This window comes from Lycorma delicatula, chromosome 7, assembly GCF_047948215.1.
Source record: "Lycorma delicatula isolate Av1 chromosome 7, ASM4794821v1, whole genome shotgun sequence".
NCBI classification, from domain to species: domain Eukaryota; kingdom Metazoa; phylum Arthropoda; class Insecta; order Hemiptera; family Fulgoridae; genus Lycorma; species Lycorma delicatula.
The window spans coordinates 146866254-146880498 of NC_134461.1; the positions used below are offsets into that span (position 1 = coordinate 146866254).

At 25.9% G+C, this 14245-nt stretch overlaps 1 protein-coding gene across 1 annotated transcript in view; it reads left to right on the forward strand.

Moving 5' to 3' along the window:
* Positions 1 to 14245, forward strand: part of Tomosyn (syntaxin-binding protein tomosyn) — a 769959-nt gene that overhangs the window by 612248 nt on the left and 143466 nt on the right. The window contains exons 10-13 of the mRNA XM_075372103.1: positions 1045 to 1291; positions 1637 to 1759; positions 5670 to 5824; positions 8001 to 8190. Coding sequence (XP_075228218.1) covers positions 1045 to 1291; positions 1637 to 1759; positions 5670 to 5824; positions 8001 to 8190 — 715 coding nt within the window. The remainder of the gene's footprint in view (positions 1 to 1044; positions 1292 to 1636; positions 1760 to 5669; positions 5825 to 8000; positions 8191 to 14245) is intronic.

Genomic DNA, 14245 nt, shown 5'->3' on the forward strand with positions numbered 1-14245 from the left:
GTATTTTAATTTCTGTGGGAAATTTTAAGAGGATGAGACGATGGATAATCACACCTTCTTAAAAATGGGTGATTAATTCATCATAAAGCTTGAAGCTCTTGCATGAGAATATGGAATTGAAATTTTATAGCGTATGAAAAAGTACCATGTCTGATTAGTAGTTGGCACATAATTTGCCAGAAAAAAGTGTCTGTAAACCTAACATGTAATCTGCCTGCTGGTAAATTATCACTGTATAAACAAGGGAGAAGCTACCTCCTACAAGAGCCAACTAAATAATGCTCCATCAGAGATTGCAAAGACATTTTGATTATCATTTGGCTCATTCACTGTGATTAGTTAATAGTTTTCATTTACAGTGAAATTTGTGTTGCCTCTTTATCTTTTGCGTTAGGTTTTCTTTGTTATTTGTTTTTATTATATTTTATGTACATGATACAACATTCTGTTTACAACATTGTTGGTTACTTAGTACTTTTATTAATAATAACAAAGATTTATTTGTATTCCAATATATTTTTAAAGTCTACTCATTTCCTTTAAAAAATACAACACATTGTTGTAAATTTAATAAAATATATGAGATAATTAGCATTTGAATATTGAGTATCTAAAGATGAAAATTAGATTTTTATCTACTCAAATACAGAATTATATTAATGAAGTTATTTGTTTTAGTTTTATACAGCTATTAATTCCATGTTTAACTTTGTGTAAAAGAAGCAAAAAGAAAACCTAATAATGCCAATACTGAATATAGATATCTCTATAATTTGTGGACTTCATAACTGGGATTTTTATGAAGTTTACAGTTTGCAAGGAATATTTTATTTAGATTCCAAAAGGAATTATTGCCATCAAAATTTAGAGTTTTGTTAATTTAATTCTGTATAATAAATCTTAGGTTAATTAGGTACCCCATCTGTGATACTAACACTGATCCAACAGCAGCTTATAACAATAAACTGCTGTATTTTTATTGTATTATTTAATTAATAAAATTTATACATAATGTTAAATACATTACCTTTTTTCACTTTACAGACATGCAGATGGTAGTGTTAAATTTTGGGATGCCTCAGCAGGATCCCTACAAGTACTGTATAAATTAAAGACTGCTAAAGTGTTTGAGAAACCTCGAACACATTCTGTTGATGGGACAGAAGATGATCCTTTTGCTGTCCAGTTAATATCTCTTTGTCCAGAGAGTCGTAAACTTTGTATAGCTGGAGCTAGCAGTTATGTAATTCTCTTCAAATTTAGAAAACAAGAATCTTCTTCAGAAACTATTGTAAGTAACTTTTTCTATTTATCTATTTATTTGTTTTTTTAACATGTTAATATTACCGTCTATACTGTATAATTTTTATTATAAATTTTTATTTTATTGTAATTGAGTATTTTATTTTTGTTATGTGATTTTATAATTATATAATATTATAGTGTAGTAAATTACACAATGTAATTAATTGTATAATTATATGTAATTTAATTGTATAATTTTATTGTGTTACTTTTCTGTAATAATATGTCAAGAAATATAATTTTAAATGAAAATTTAACAAAACTATTAAGTTTATTTAGTGTAAATTTAGATATGGTAATCATCAATTTAACTTGTAATGCTTTATTTCAGGCATTAGAGATTCCTATCGTATATGAGATTTCTGATGAAACGGAGTGTTCTCCTGATTATGAATTTCCACCTCGGCCTAGTCTTCTAAAGAAAGGGGAATCAACTGATATAGAAAATAAGAAGGTAATTATTATATCAATAATTATTTATTGTTATATTACATGGTTTCATTAGTACTGATGTAATTTTTAGAAAGTTGTTACAGCTGACCAAGATTTTAGCCTCTTGTGGCCATGACATGCATTATTGATGCATATTGTTGTAAAGTGACTGTTAGTAATAGGTAAAAGTAGAATATTAGGTATAAGAAAATTTGAAAAAATTTTCCAAAGAAGAGGTAAACAGCTTGGACCATCTCAGCTCTGTTGAATTCTTAGTAACACGATTGAGGATGGAGAATTAAAATAAAACAAGATACTGAAATCAGCTCATTAATCCATTTTCTCATCTGACCCTCTTGATACATGGAAAGGTTGTATACAGTAACAGATTCAGATGATTAATTTGTCACATAAGCCATGTGTAAATGAGATAAAGCAAAAGATGGGTGATGGAAAGAAGTCAGAAGAGATGTATAAATAACCAGTTTTATTTTACTTTTGAAATTTTTAATACTGGACCCAATAGTTTCATCTAGTGGTAGTAAATCACTGTCACAAATCAGCTGTGTAACAGCTGATTTGTTTCAAAGTCAAGGGTTCTGAGATTCAAAACCTAGTAAAGTTAACTTATTTTTATACAAATTTGAATATTAGACACTGGATGCTGGTATGCTTTGATGACTGGAGTTAGTACTCATCTAAGGAACAGTCCCCTGAGTCTTTACAAGACTACACTCCATTTACATGTCATACATATCATCCTCATCTCATTGGGCCATGGGGTTGCTTATTGCTCACAAGCTAAACATATTATAACATACACATTAGTTATAGAAAATATTAAATTATTATTAAGCTGGGTTTGTTGTTGCTGTGGAAAAAAAAGACTCCTGGTCGGATATAGGCAGGAACTGTTACTGATAAGGTGATAATAGTAGACAGGGTTCAGAATTGGAATGCAAAGACTCTAAAAGCAACATTGTTGAGTAGAGTGAGCTAAGAGGAGAAGATTAGGGGAAGGTATTAACCACTGTCACTATCTTGGTAATTCTGTCATAAAACAACCATATGCTCAAGCACAAGTTACTTTCATCAGCTTTCTTTTTGTGATAAGTAATGAGTTTTTTTACATGAGAGAATTCTTAGCCTCATCAAGATTAAAACCAGAACCTTCCAGTTGAAAGGCAAAGTGTTACCTTGAATTTTTTGTGAATTACCATGAAATTCATGGTTTGAATTATATCACGAAAGGTGAATTTTGGTACTTTTCATTCACAAGCACTTGGAATATTGCCTTGAAGTGATGGAATTTTTTTATATATATATATTTTTTTTTATATATATATATTTTTTTTTCTTAAGCCAATACAATAATCAAAAACCAAGTTGAACAACCCAAGTACAAAATTACAAACTAAATAAAATGACACTTAATTTATTTTTATTTTCTTTATTCCAATAGCATTTTTGCGGGATCCCGCATCATCAGTTATTTATAAATTATATAAAATTACATATCAAAAATAATTTTTTCTTTTTAGAAAAAAAATTAAAAGATTAAAATTAAAATTACTATCATATATAGAAAACATGAAGTCAATTAAATAAAATAATTACATATATTTAAATATGACGTCAATTAAGAATTAAAAATTAAAATTAACTTTAAAAATAAAATAATTAGAAGATTTATACCAGTTGACCTGGCCAGCCAATGTTACATTACTGAATGGATTTAAAATTATTTATATACATTCTGATTATATCTATTTTTATCTAAAATCATGCTGCCATCTGTTTCTACTTTTATAATAGTGTTGTTATCTTCATACTCTGTCTGAAAGTTGATCAAGTTATAAAATCTTTTGTATTTATATATATAAAATCTCTCCAAAATGTCCAAACTTTTACTATTATTATTTAAGTAAAATTTCTTGATTTCTACTGTTTCCAAATTTGTCTGAATATCAGATACAGAATGTTTGTTATAAATAAGGTGGTCAGCAACATTAGATAAACCCAATTTACCATTTTTATCATTTCTAATGTGTTCTAAAAATATAGTTTTAAAAACCTATTATTTTTACTTATGTATATATGGTCACAATTATTGCATTTATTTTATAAATTCTACATGAATTATATGAGTTAGTGTGATTGTTATTTTTTAAATATTTTATTATATGATTGTTTGTCTTGTATGCCGGTTTAAATTTATTTCTATCATAAATATTAGTTACATTATCAGTGTATAAATATTTTAAATATATGTTGTCAATTTTTGTGTGTATCATTTGTAGGTATTATTAATTTTTGAAATTTGTTTTTTGTATATATTATCAATTAAAGAAACATTATAACCATTATGTTTAGCAATTTGTTTTATAATATCTATTTCTTTGTTTAATTTACTTTTATTTTTATTATGTTGTGTATAAGTAAATACTCTATTAACCATGAGTGTTCAAAACAATTTTCATACAATTTAAAGCAAATAAGAATAATGTTTTTTTTTTTTTTTTAAAACCAGTGTTATACTGTGATTTATATTTTAAATAACCGATAAAAGAATAAATCTGAATTTTCTATATATTTGATTAATGTGAATAAATAATATGTGCTAAAATATTCCTTAAATGTCCTTTGGATTCTATGTAAGATTTTTTTTTGTAGGCAGATACTATCCTATCATATAATGCTTATATCTGAAAAACCAGGTTCTATTTTTGTTCTTAAAATGAAAAGTTAAAGAATTCCTAAAAGCCACAATTGAAAAAATAAGGGAAAAGAGAATATCTCAAGAGATTTTGTAATACAAGTTGCTTGGTAAGCTTGCTATAGGCCAACCTTTAGACTAAACCTACTGGGTTGGTCTAGTGGTGAATGTCTCTTCCCAAATCAGCTGATTTGGAAGTCGAGAGTTCCAGCATTCAAGTCCTAGTGAAGTCAGTTATTTTTACATGGATTTGAATACTAGATCGTGGATATCGGTGTTCTTTGGTGGTTGGATTTCAATTAACTACATATCCCCGGAATGGTCGAACTGAGCCAGTAGAAGACCACACTTCATTTACTCTCATACATATCATCCTCTGAAGTATTATCTGAACAGTTATTACCGGAGGTTAAACAGGAAAAAGAAAGAAAGAACCTTTAGACTAGCGTTTCTCAACCTGGAGGTCCCCCACGGAGGTTATGGTGATATGAAAGGGGATCATGAAATGAGACTAAAACGTTATATGAAAACAGTAATAAAATCATTTTATTAAAAATAGATAATTTATTAGAAACATTTTCCTTACAGTTATAAGTATACATGTAAAGGAAATAAATTAATGAGATAGTTGTGCTAGTTTTTCATTTGAAAGGTTTTCCATTCGTGGATCTATGTTAGAAACACACAAAAGCAAATTGTTTTCAAGTGATAAAAAAGATGATTTCTACATTTAAGTTAGTCACTACATAACTATTCAATAGTCAATATTAATGACTATTGGTATTATACTATTGGTGTGACTATTGGTATTAGTTTTTTTAGGTTTTTCTATTACGAGGTTTTGGTGGTTATATTGTTACGTCTTTAATATATGTATACAATTGTGTACATCGTATGAGCTGTATGTATAATGAGGATCACGTACTAGTCTGAAAAACATATTTATTCATTTTGATTTGTTATTTTAAAGAAATTTAAAAAAAAATACCTAAGAATATTAAAATAAATTTTGTTAAAAATCTTTAATATGATTTTTTAAGTATCTCTAATTTTAGAAATCCTTTGTAAAGAAGGCATTTCAAAATAAAGAATTTTGATTGTTAAAAATTGTTTGGTATTATTTAGTATTAATTTTCATTTAAGAAAATACATATATATATATATATAATTATGTTGATTCTATTGTTCTAAATTAACTACATGAATTATTTTACAGTCATCATTGGAGTACAAACTGCCAGTGAGGGTAAAAGCAGGGCCACAGAAGAAACCAGCTGGATTTCAAGCTTACTTAGTCTGCATAACTCCAATTATTAATGAAGATGTACCTGGACCTATTACTGCTCTTACAATCAATTCCTCATATGGCCTGTAAGTTTACGTAATTTTTATTTATTTTTGAGTTTTAATTTTATGTTAAAAAGGTATTTTAATATTCTGTACATAATTTTGTTAATTTTTTATTTATTTTTTAATTCTAAGCAGTTATATAATGAGTGTCCTTTCAAAACACTTCCAGTTTTCAAAAACTGTTTTACCTACATATTTATTACATATGCTTTTATCAGTTGGAGAATTTCTACGATAGACTTGGCATATAATTTCATTGTACGAAATTATAGTGATTATTATAATACATTGATTATTATTATTATAGTGAAATTATAATAATTATCATTTGTAGTGATGCCACAAAGTATTTCTTTTGTGATACTGAAGCCCAGACTCATAACAGCTTAGCCTCTGCAACAGACTGACACAGCTATTGTCTGACTGAGAATGTATAAACTAAAATGTAATTTTCGTTGCTTCAAGATTACATATAACAAGTATATTCGTTCATGAAACTCTGGAGTTCTTTTTCAGACACTTAGTATAAGGTAAATGCAGAAGTTGAAATAATTATGAATAAGAAAGATAATTGTTATGGTCCTATAAATATCATTGAATTAATTACTTGAGCCAGCTTTGTGTTTGGCACCGAGCCAATAGTTTGAGCCAATGAGTTTGTAGTCAACTTCTTCAGCAAAAGAAGAAATATAAAAAAATGTGGAAAGGAATAGATGAATGAATTAATAAAATATCTAAAGTAATATTATGATGAAAACTATAAAAATAATGAAAATTTAAGACTACTGCAGAAAAAAGTAAAAATAGATTTGTAATATATTTTGGATTATTTGCATAGTATACAAGAATAAATGATAGAAAATCAGAAAAAAAGGATTATGCTTTTTGAAAAAAATTTAAAAAAAATAAATTTGGCAATATTGATTGATGAAATTCATAACAAAAAGCTTTTTAAGGCACATCAGAGAAAAAAAGAAGTTTGTGACAAACTCTCCATAGAAAAATTGTCATTATATTATATTAGATCTGGTCAAAATATTAATCAGTAAGATAAATGCAATCAATAACATTATGTAAATGATATATGTATCATTGACAAATGTTACATGGTTGGCTGTATGTATCCCGGGGAGTAGCCAGACCGACCATGGGACAAGTCTCAAATGAATTGTTGAAGCTGAAAATAACTGTGTCCCATTGGAACTTAAATGATCCCAGAATACCTTGAATCTCAGACTGTAGTGACTTTTTTACATCCTGTATCATGATACAATAAGTTTTTTACTACTCCACCGATCTCTGTGGCAGAGTGTTAGCATCTCAGCCTTTCTTCTGGAGGTACCAGATTCGAATCCCAGTCAGGCATGACATTTTTGATTCACAAAGTGACCAAAGCAGTCTATGCCCGTCATCTAAGAAAAAGTAAAAAATTGTTGCTTTTAGCATAATGCATAAGATAGCAAATCAGTTTTCCTGAGGTAACAGGACTACACCATCTCTAGTCCAATCACCTGTGTAATTGTAAGTTGATTCTGGTAATTAGATGTAATCTCAGGGCTAATTAACTGGAATTCAAGAACATAATACAGAAATGAATAAAAGAGAAATTAGATTAATCATGGGATATTGTGGATGGAGAGAGCTGAAGAGTAGATGTGGAAGGTTATGAGACACACTGAGAAGTCAGCTTGAAGCTGGTCAAAATCTCATGATGTAAAAAAAAGAGTTGGTAGAAGTAAATGTGGAGTAATTTTTACAATACTTTTTGATGAGCAATGGCAGTATATGGTTTGATGAGAATAGGAACAATGAATTATCAAAAATTCTGATTCTTGATGTCATAACCATTTGCTGAGAAATGCTTCTCAAATATTTTTCTGCAAACCAGGATTAAATCACCTGGAATATGTTTATTGGTAATTGATGGAAGCATAGAAGGTAAAAACTGTTTGAGAAGACAGTGATGAAAGACAATATTTGAAGAAAAAATGCAGATTAAGATTAAGATATTAGGATAACATAAAAAACAGTAGAAATATACATAAGTTGCTGAAGTAACTGATGTAATTTTATACATGATATAAACATTCTTTGTCACAAATCTTACACTTCAAACTTTTCTCTTTGTTTTATGTAAATAAAATATTTAAATTTTTAAAAGCGTTTACTGATTTTTGTTTTACCGTTTTTTTTTTAGTATGGCATATGGAAATGAGAGCGGTATTGTGATAGTTGACATTGTTCAGAAGTGTTCTCTGCTCAACATTGGAACTCCTGATCTTTACGGTTCTGCAGATCCTTACCAAAGAGTGCCAAGATCACCTAAACGCAATCCTCTTTGCGAAGGTGGTGATAATGAAAGGTGTCGTTCTCCAAGTATAGACCAGGTAAAGCAATGAAATTTCTTTCTTTTAATGTGTTACTGATTTTATTCACCTTTATCTGTAGAAATCATTACATTATCAATTATATTAATTTTTTTATATTATTTTTGATAATTAAATTATCAGTACATATTTTTTCACTTACTTATGGTTAATTTATAATATTTATTTTAAACAAACATTATTACTACATGCATTATATTTATAAACTTGATACAAGGCGGATTAGATGATCTGTTAATTTTCTTTTAGGAATTACATGATATTTTTTTTAATGAACTTGAATGAAAATTATCTTCCTTATAAATATTTCTTAATAAATCTCAGTTGAAAAGCCCAGAATTTGGCTTCTCCAGCTGTTAGCTATAAATAATAAAATATGAATTATCTGCGCTGTATCATGATCATTCAAAGTTAGTTCTAATGTTTGGTATTATGAAATAGGTTAAAATGATTTGATTGTAGATTTTTTTAATAATGCTGAATTTTAATCTTTGATAAGTTTTCTTTCTTACAATATTTTCTTTATTACTTTTGATAACAACAAAGTTGTTATCAGCTACAGCATGTACGTTTTTCCTTTTTTAGCATCTAGTCTCTCTGTGGTTATTTCCATTTCACTGTCAATAAAGAAAAGAATGACATACGGAGAGGACTAAAAATACATAGACCTATGTGTAACATGCGTACATGTAAAATGATCTAAAATTATAATATACTACTGAAATAATTTGATTATATAATACCGTGTTAATAGTTTCCTTCTTTTTTTATTATTATTCATTACCACTTATCAGTAACCGCTATTAACCATCAGCCTGTTGTTGCTATAAAAACCAAATACATAATTATTTTGAGAATCGAAAGTGTAAATTTTATTAAATAAATTTAAAGCAGTTATGATAAATACTTGCACTTAATGATATAATATACAATTTTATACTATTATGCACAAATGTTTATTTCAATGTGAAGTCTGTTTTTTTGTTGTGCTATAAATCCAGAAAGGATTTTTATTACTTGAAAGGTTTTCTGTATTTAATTTTTACAGTATTAGTGAAATATTTAACATAAGATAGATAGCATAGAGAACACAGAAGGGTTTTTCTTTTTTTTCATTAATTAAATCAAAGTTTGTTTTTCCAAGTAAATTAAAAAGGTAAAATTTTTCTTGAATGAAAACATTTCTATAACTTAATCTTTCATTATGTATTATATGTTTGATTATGCAGAAAAAACAAAACTTTTTTATTCTGAGTGCATCTTGCCCTTCTTGAACAGCAGGTTTTTTGTATTTTAATTTTAAGCGGTGTCAGTTGCAATAGTCATTAGCCACAAATATTTGCTAGTAGGATATTGTGAAACTGCACTCAGCATTGTTTAACTGTGGTTATCTACAGGAAATAGCATATTTAATAGGGCTTTGGCCATTGGCATTTTAACTTACCTCATACCTTTCAGTTTCCAAGATCCAGACTAATGTAGCCTGCTCTTTCATAAAAAGTTTCCAAGATGCTACTGCCTGAGATATTCTCCGTGTGGAACCAAAAGCTTTTAAGGGACTGAAATTCGTAATTTTAATGCTGTAAAAAAATAATCCTAGAAATCTTAGAATTGAGGACATCCAAACACCAATATACAATATCTGTCTACTTAGAGAATAACTTTGTGTTCTGCCACTATTGACCGACCTGCTTTTTATTACAGCATAATTTATAAAAACTTCATTTTTTAATGTTTGAAATGATTTCAGTAAACTTTTCTTTGAAAGTAATAAGTTTTATAACAGTTGTAAGAAAACTTTTTAAAAATTAAAATAAACAGCCAATAGAATCATAATGAATTAAAACGACTTTTAAGGTAACAACAGGAATAAGCTATGGGTGTTAAATTAGTCAAAAACTTAATTATAATTATAAAAATGTTACAATTGTAATTCCATTTTATAGCATTCCCATTTGTTTCATCAATAATAAGATGAATGCTTTTTTTTAATTTATTTTTTTTTTTTTATTGATAAATCAGTTTCATCTTGTTATTAAAAATATAAAAGCTTTTGAAAGTATTTACATTATCCACAATTTACTAAAATTAACAGTAAGTGAATAGGAAATCTTGATTACTCATATTTTTTGTTTTTTAATTTGCATTTTTTATAGTTTATATGTTAATTTTTCTTTGTTACAGACCATGTAATGAAATTTAATTTTTATCAAATTGTTGGTATAATTATTTTTTTTCCAGAATAGCCACATTCAGAACCATTGTATTCCTTTATAAAGGTATAATCTTAAAAATGAGTCAAAATTAGCTCATTAAATGAATAATCATGTAAATCTAACAGATTCTTATTTTTATGAAATCTGATTTTTTAAATAAAATTGAAAATTTTTAAAATAAAATTATTATATGACATAATGCTTTATAAATTTTATAATTAATTCCTGTTATTATTAAATTGTTATAAACATTTCCATAAAATATAAATCATTCAGCAAGGGTTTATAATTATAAAAAATTTTCACTTGATTTTGATAGAATTTGTTAATTTTAACTCATCCTTTTTTATTTATTTATTTTTAAACTTTTTTTTATATTGATATAGTAAATTATTTATAGAACACAAAAAAAATTATATTTAAGGAATGTGTTATATGAACAAATTAAAAGAAAAAAAATTCAGTTTTATCATATTAAAATGTGTTTTCTGCATTAATTTTATGCAACGCAATTTATTTGTAGAAAATTTGTTGGAACTATAGAAATATTATATAAAAAGGTACCCCAATTTTCTCTACAAGTAATTGTTTCATATTCTATTTTTTCATTAAGTAATTATATCAAGAAATAATGTTCATGTGCCTTTTAAAGCAATGCTATTTATCATGTAACTTTTATTTTTATTTTTTTATATTTTCAATGATTTTCATTGATCGATTTCAATATGGTGTTTATTTAGAGAAAAAACTTGATGTTATTTCAGTAAAGAAAGAGAATTTTTTTCTGCTTTGAACTACATTTCTTTTTTTTATTGTTACATTATTTCGTAATTTTATTGTACAACAGAATGGAAAAGAATTTTTGAAGGAAAGAAGAATTTTCATTAAAATTGTTGGAGATCTCAGCAAACTGTTCAAAAATAGTATGCTTACTTTATAATGCCAGATAAAAAAATAGATGAATACACTTGTACAAGGTCTGTATTGTATTTTATTGTTAATGAAGTGATTATAATCTGTTCTATCAGATCTACATTCCCAGCACTTTGATTGAAATTGTTCTTACCTCGCAACCCTTTTTCATCCAGCTTTTGAATGAAATTATAGAAGCATGTACATATGAAAGATTAGTTGAAATACATGATTCAGTACAAAAAACAATCTTACCTTTACTGAAAGCCAACATTGTTAGATTTTTAAATATCTACTCTAATGAAACCAAACATCAGAAAAGAAAAATACACTTAAACATTCATTTTTCTTATCTCTCAACAAAGTTGTAGTATGTTAACACTGGTTTATCAGAAAGCAAGTGAAAAATGGTATTTTTTTCTGTAATAGTTTTTTCTATAATAACTACAGGTTTTCATCAAATAAATTTCAACTCATAAGTATGATGCTGAAAACAATTTAATGGTATAATTCTCAATTTTTTTTCAGAAAAATAGTTCATAAGATATAGTTTTTCAGAAACAAGATTTTGTGATCTACATACAGTAAATTTAATGATCAGTTACAATGATCTTCAGATATTTAGTAAAATTTTTAATTGCACCTATCCAGTCATACACAGTTTTATATTATTCAGATGATGCTTAATTTTATCAATGAATATAAATTTATAATATTACAATACAATTTTTAATATTTATTTCAATCTTAATTATTTACACACTCAACAAGAAGCTTAAAGTGATTAAAAATTAAATTACAATTTTGTGAATGAATTTATCTATTATTTATGATATTTATCTTTGTAGTCATTTTCCCTACAAAATAAATTTATCTCTGAGACAAGAAAAAATACCTACCCTGTTGATTCATTGACTTTCATTCAATAATTAAATATAATAGCATTACTGCCCTAAAATATTTCTCCTTCACATTTATTTTTGTCCCATTAATTTGTGTTTTTTTTTTCATAAATATATTTTAAATATTTAAATTATATTTTTAAATTTAAATCTTTATTGTATGACTATAATATGAGTACTAATATTAATATTTTCAATACAATTAATACTTACATACTTATTAGGGAATAATGATTTTTTTTTAAATACAAAGCACATTTTATTATATTTAATTAGATATAAAAATATGCAAATTAATTAGATAAAATTGTTCCTAATTAAATTAAGATTCTCTCAAATTTCCTTGCAATATATTTTATTTGTATTTTGATTCATTTTTATTATTTTTTTTTTAATTATTTTTTTTTTTGTTTTTACACTTTTGAAACTGGAAGGTTGTAGGTAGCATTAATAGAAAATTTTGTAATTATTTTTGTACTTTTATGTAGTCTAACATTTTTTTACAGCTAACATGAGCATATTGTATCATTTCTTTTTGAAAGTTGAAATTTTTTAAATATGTTTTAATATTTATTACCATAGTTTATTTTTAGTAAAACGTACAGTGTAAATTTATTAAACACATTGGTAAATTTGAATATGTTTAATATTAAATTCACATTTCATGTTTTAGTTTGTGTGTTTTAAAATTTAGTAGTTTGATTCTATAGGAGAATATTTTTTAGTTTTCACTTTTTTAAATTATTTTTCAATAATTAGCCAGTTAAAAATAACTCTACAGAATTGATTTTTATTTAATTTTTTTAATGATAGCTAAGTTGTTGTTTCCAATTAAAATAATTTTGTTGATGAAAGTAATTTAACTGTTGTAGAGTTTCCAGTTATTGTCAATTTTTTAAGCATCATATTGAAATAGATATGCCAAAAATCAGAAAATGTTTAAGATATTATATAAGTTAACAGACTGCTGTTAAGTTTACTTTTTTCGGTACAATATCTCCAGTCATCTGGTACAGCAGTATAAATTGCCCCAATATTATTTTCCTTTCCTTACCATTTTAAGGTGCCATATTAAATACTAAAACAAAATAGTTTCTAATTAAATTTGGGATAAGATTATTTAAAAATGATTAATTGTTAATTTTTTAGTTTTTCTGAGCTTCATTTCTTCCCAAATTTTATTAAAAAAAATCATTCCATATGTTGCTCACTGAGATAAAAGAGATTCATGGTAAATAACACAAAAAAATATATATACATTTTGTATCTTAATCCTTTGTTCAAGTACAGTTATTTTCAATATGTAAATTAAACTTGTTTAATAGTTAAATAATTAATACTTATATATTTTATCAGTGAAAATTTAAAAAAACTTAAACATTGATCCTTTAAATTTGGTGGAAAATTCAGTATTTTGAGTTTCAAATAGCTGTTTAAGTTAGAAAATATTGATTTTTTTATATTAAAATATTTAATATGGCTGTATAAGATTTCTTTCATGGTGTTATTCTGTCATATAAATATGTCATAATTGTATTGATGTATTTTGGATAGAAAATATTGAATTTTAAAAAGCAATCATTTGTTTTCAACTTTTGTAACAGCACAGCCAGTAATTCTAGAATATACACTATTATAATTTTTGTTAATAATTCAGTCATAATGTCCTTTCTGTTTCAAATATCCTTTTCTATTTTATGACTAAATTAATTAATTTATATGAACATTCTCATTAAGTAATGATAAAAAACTTGCCCATCAATAAAACTTTTTGTTTCTAAGACTACCTTCAGTGTTCAATTTTGATTTTTAATTACCTTTTTACAATAATTTTTAAATCTAAGAGTCTTAGTGAAATCAGGTTTTATTTTTTTCTGTCCAAAGTCTCATAATGTAAAGTAAATTTACCCACTATAACAGTTTCATATTTATCTTAATACTGAACCACTTTAATAAATTCTAATGTTCATGAATGCTTTGATGAAACATCATTTTATGTTTGAATATAACATATATGTATAGAGA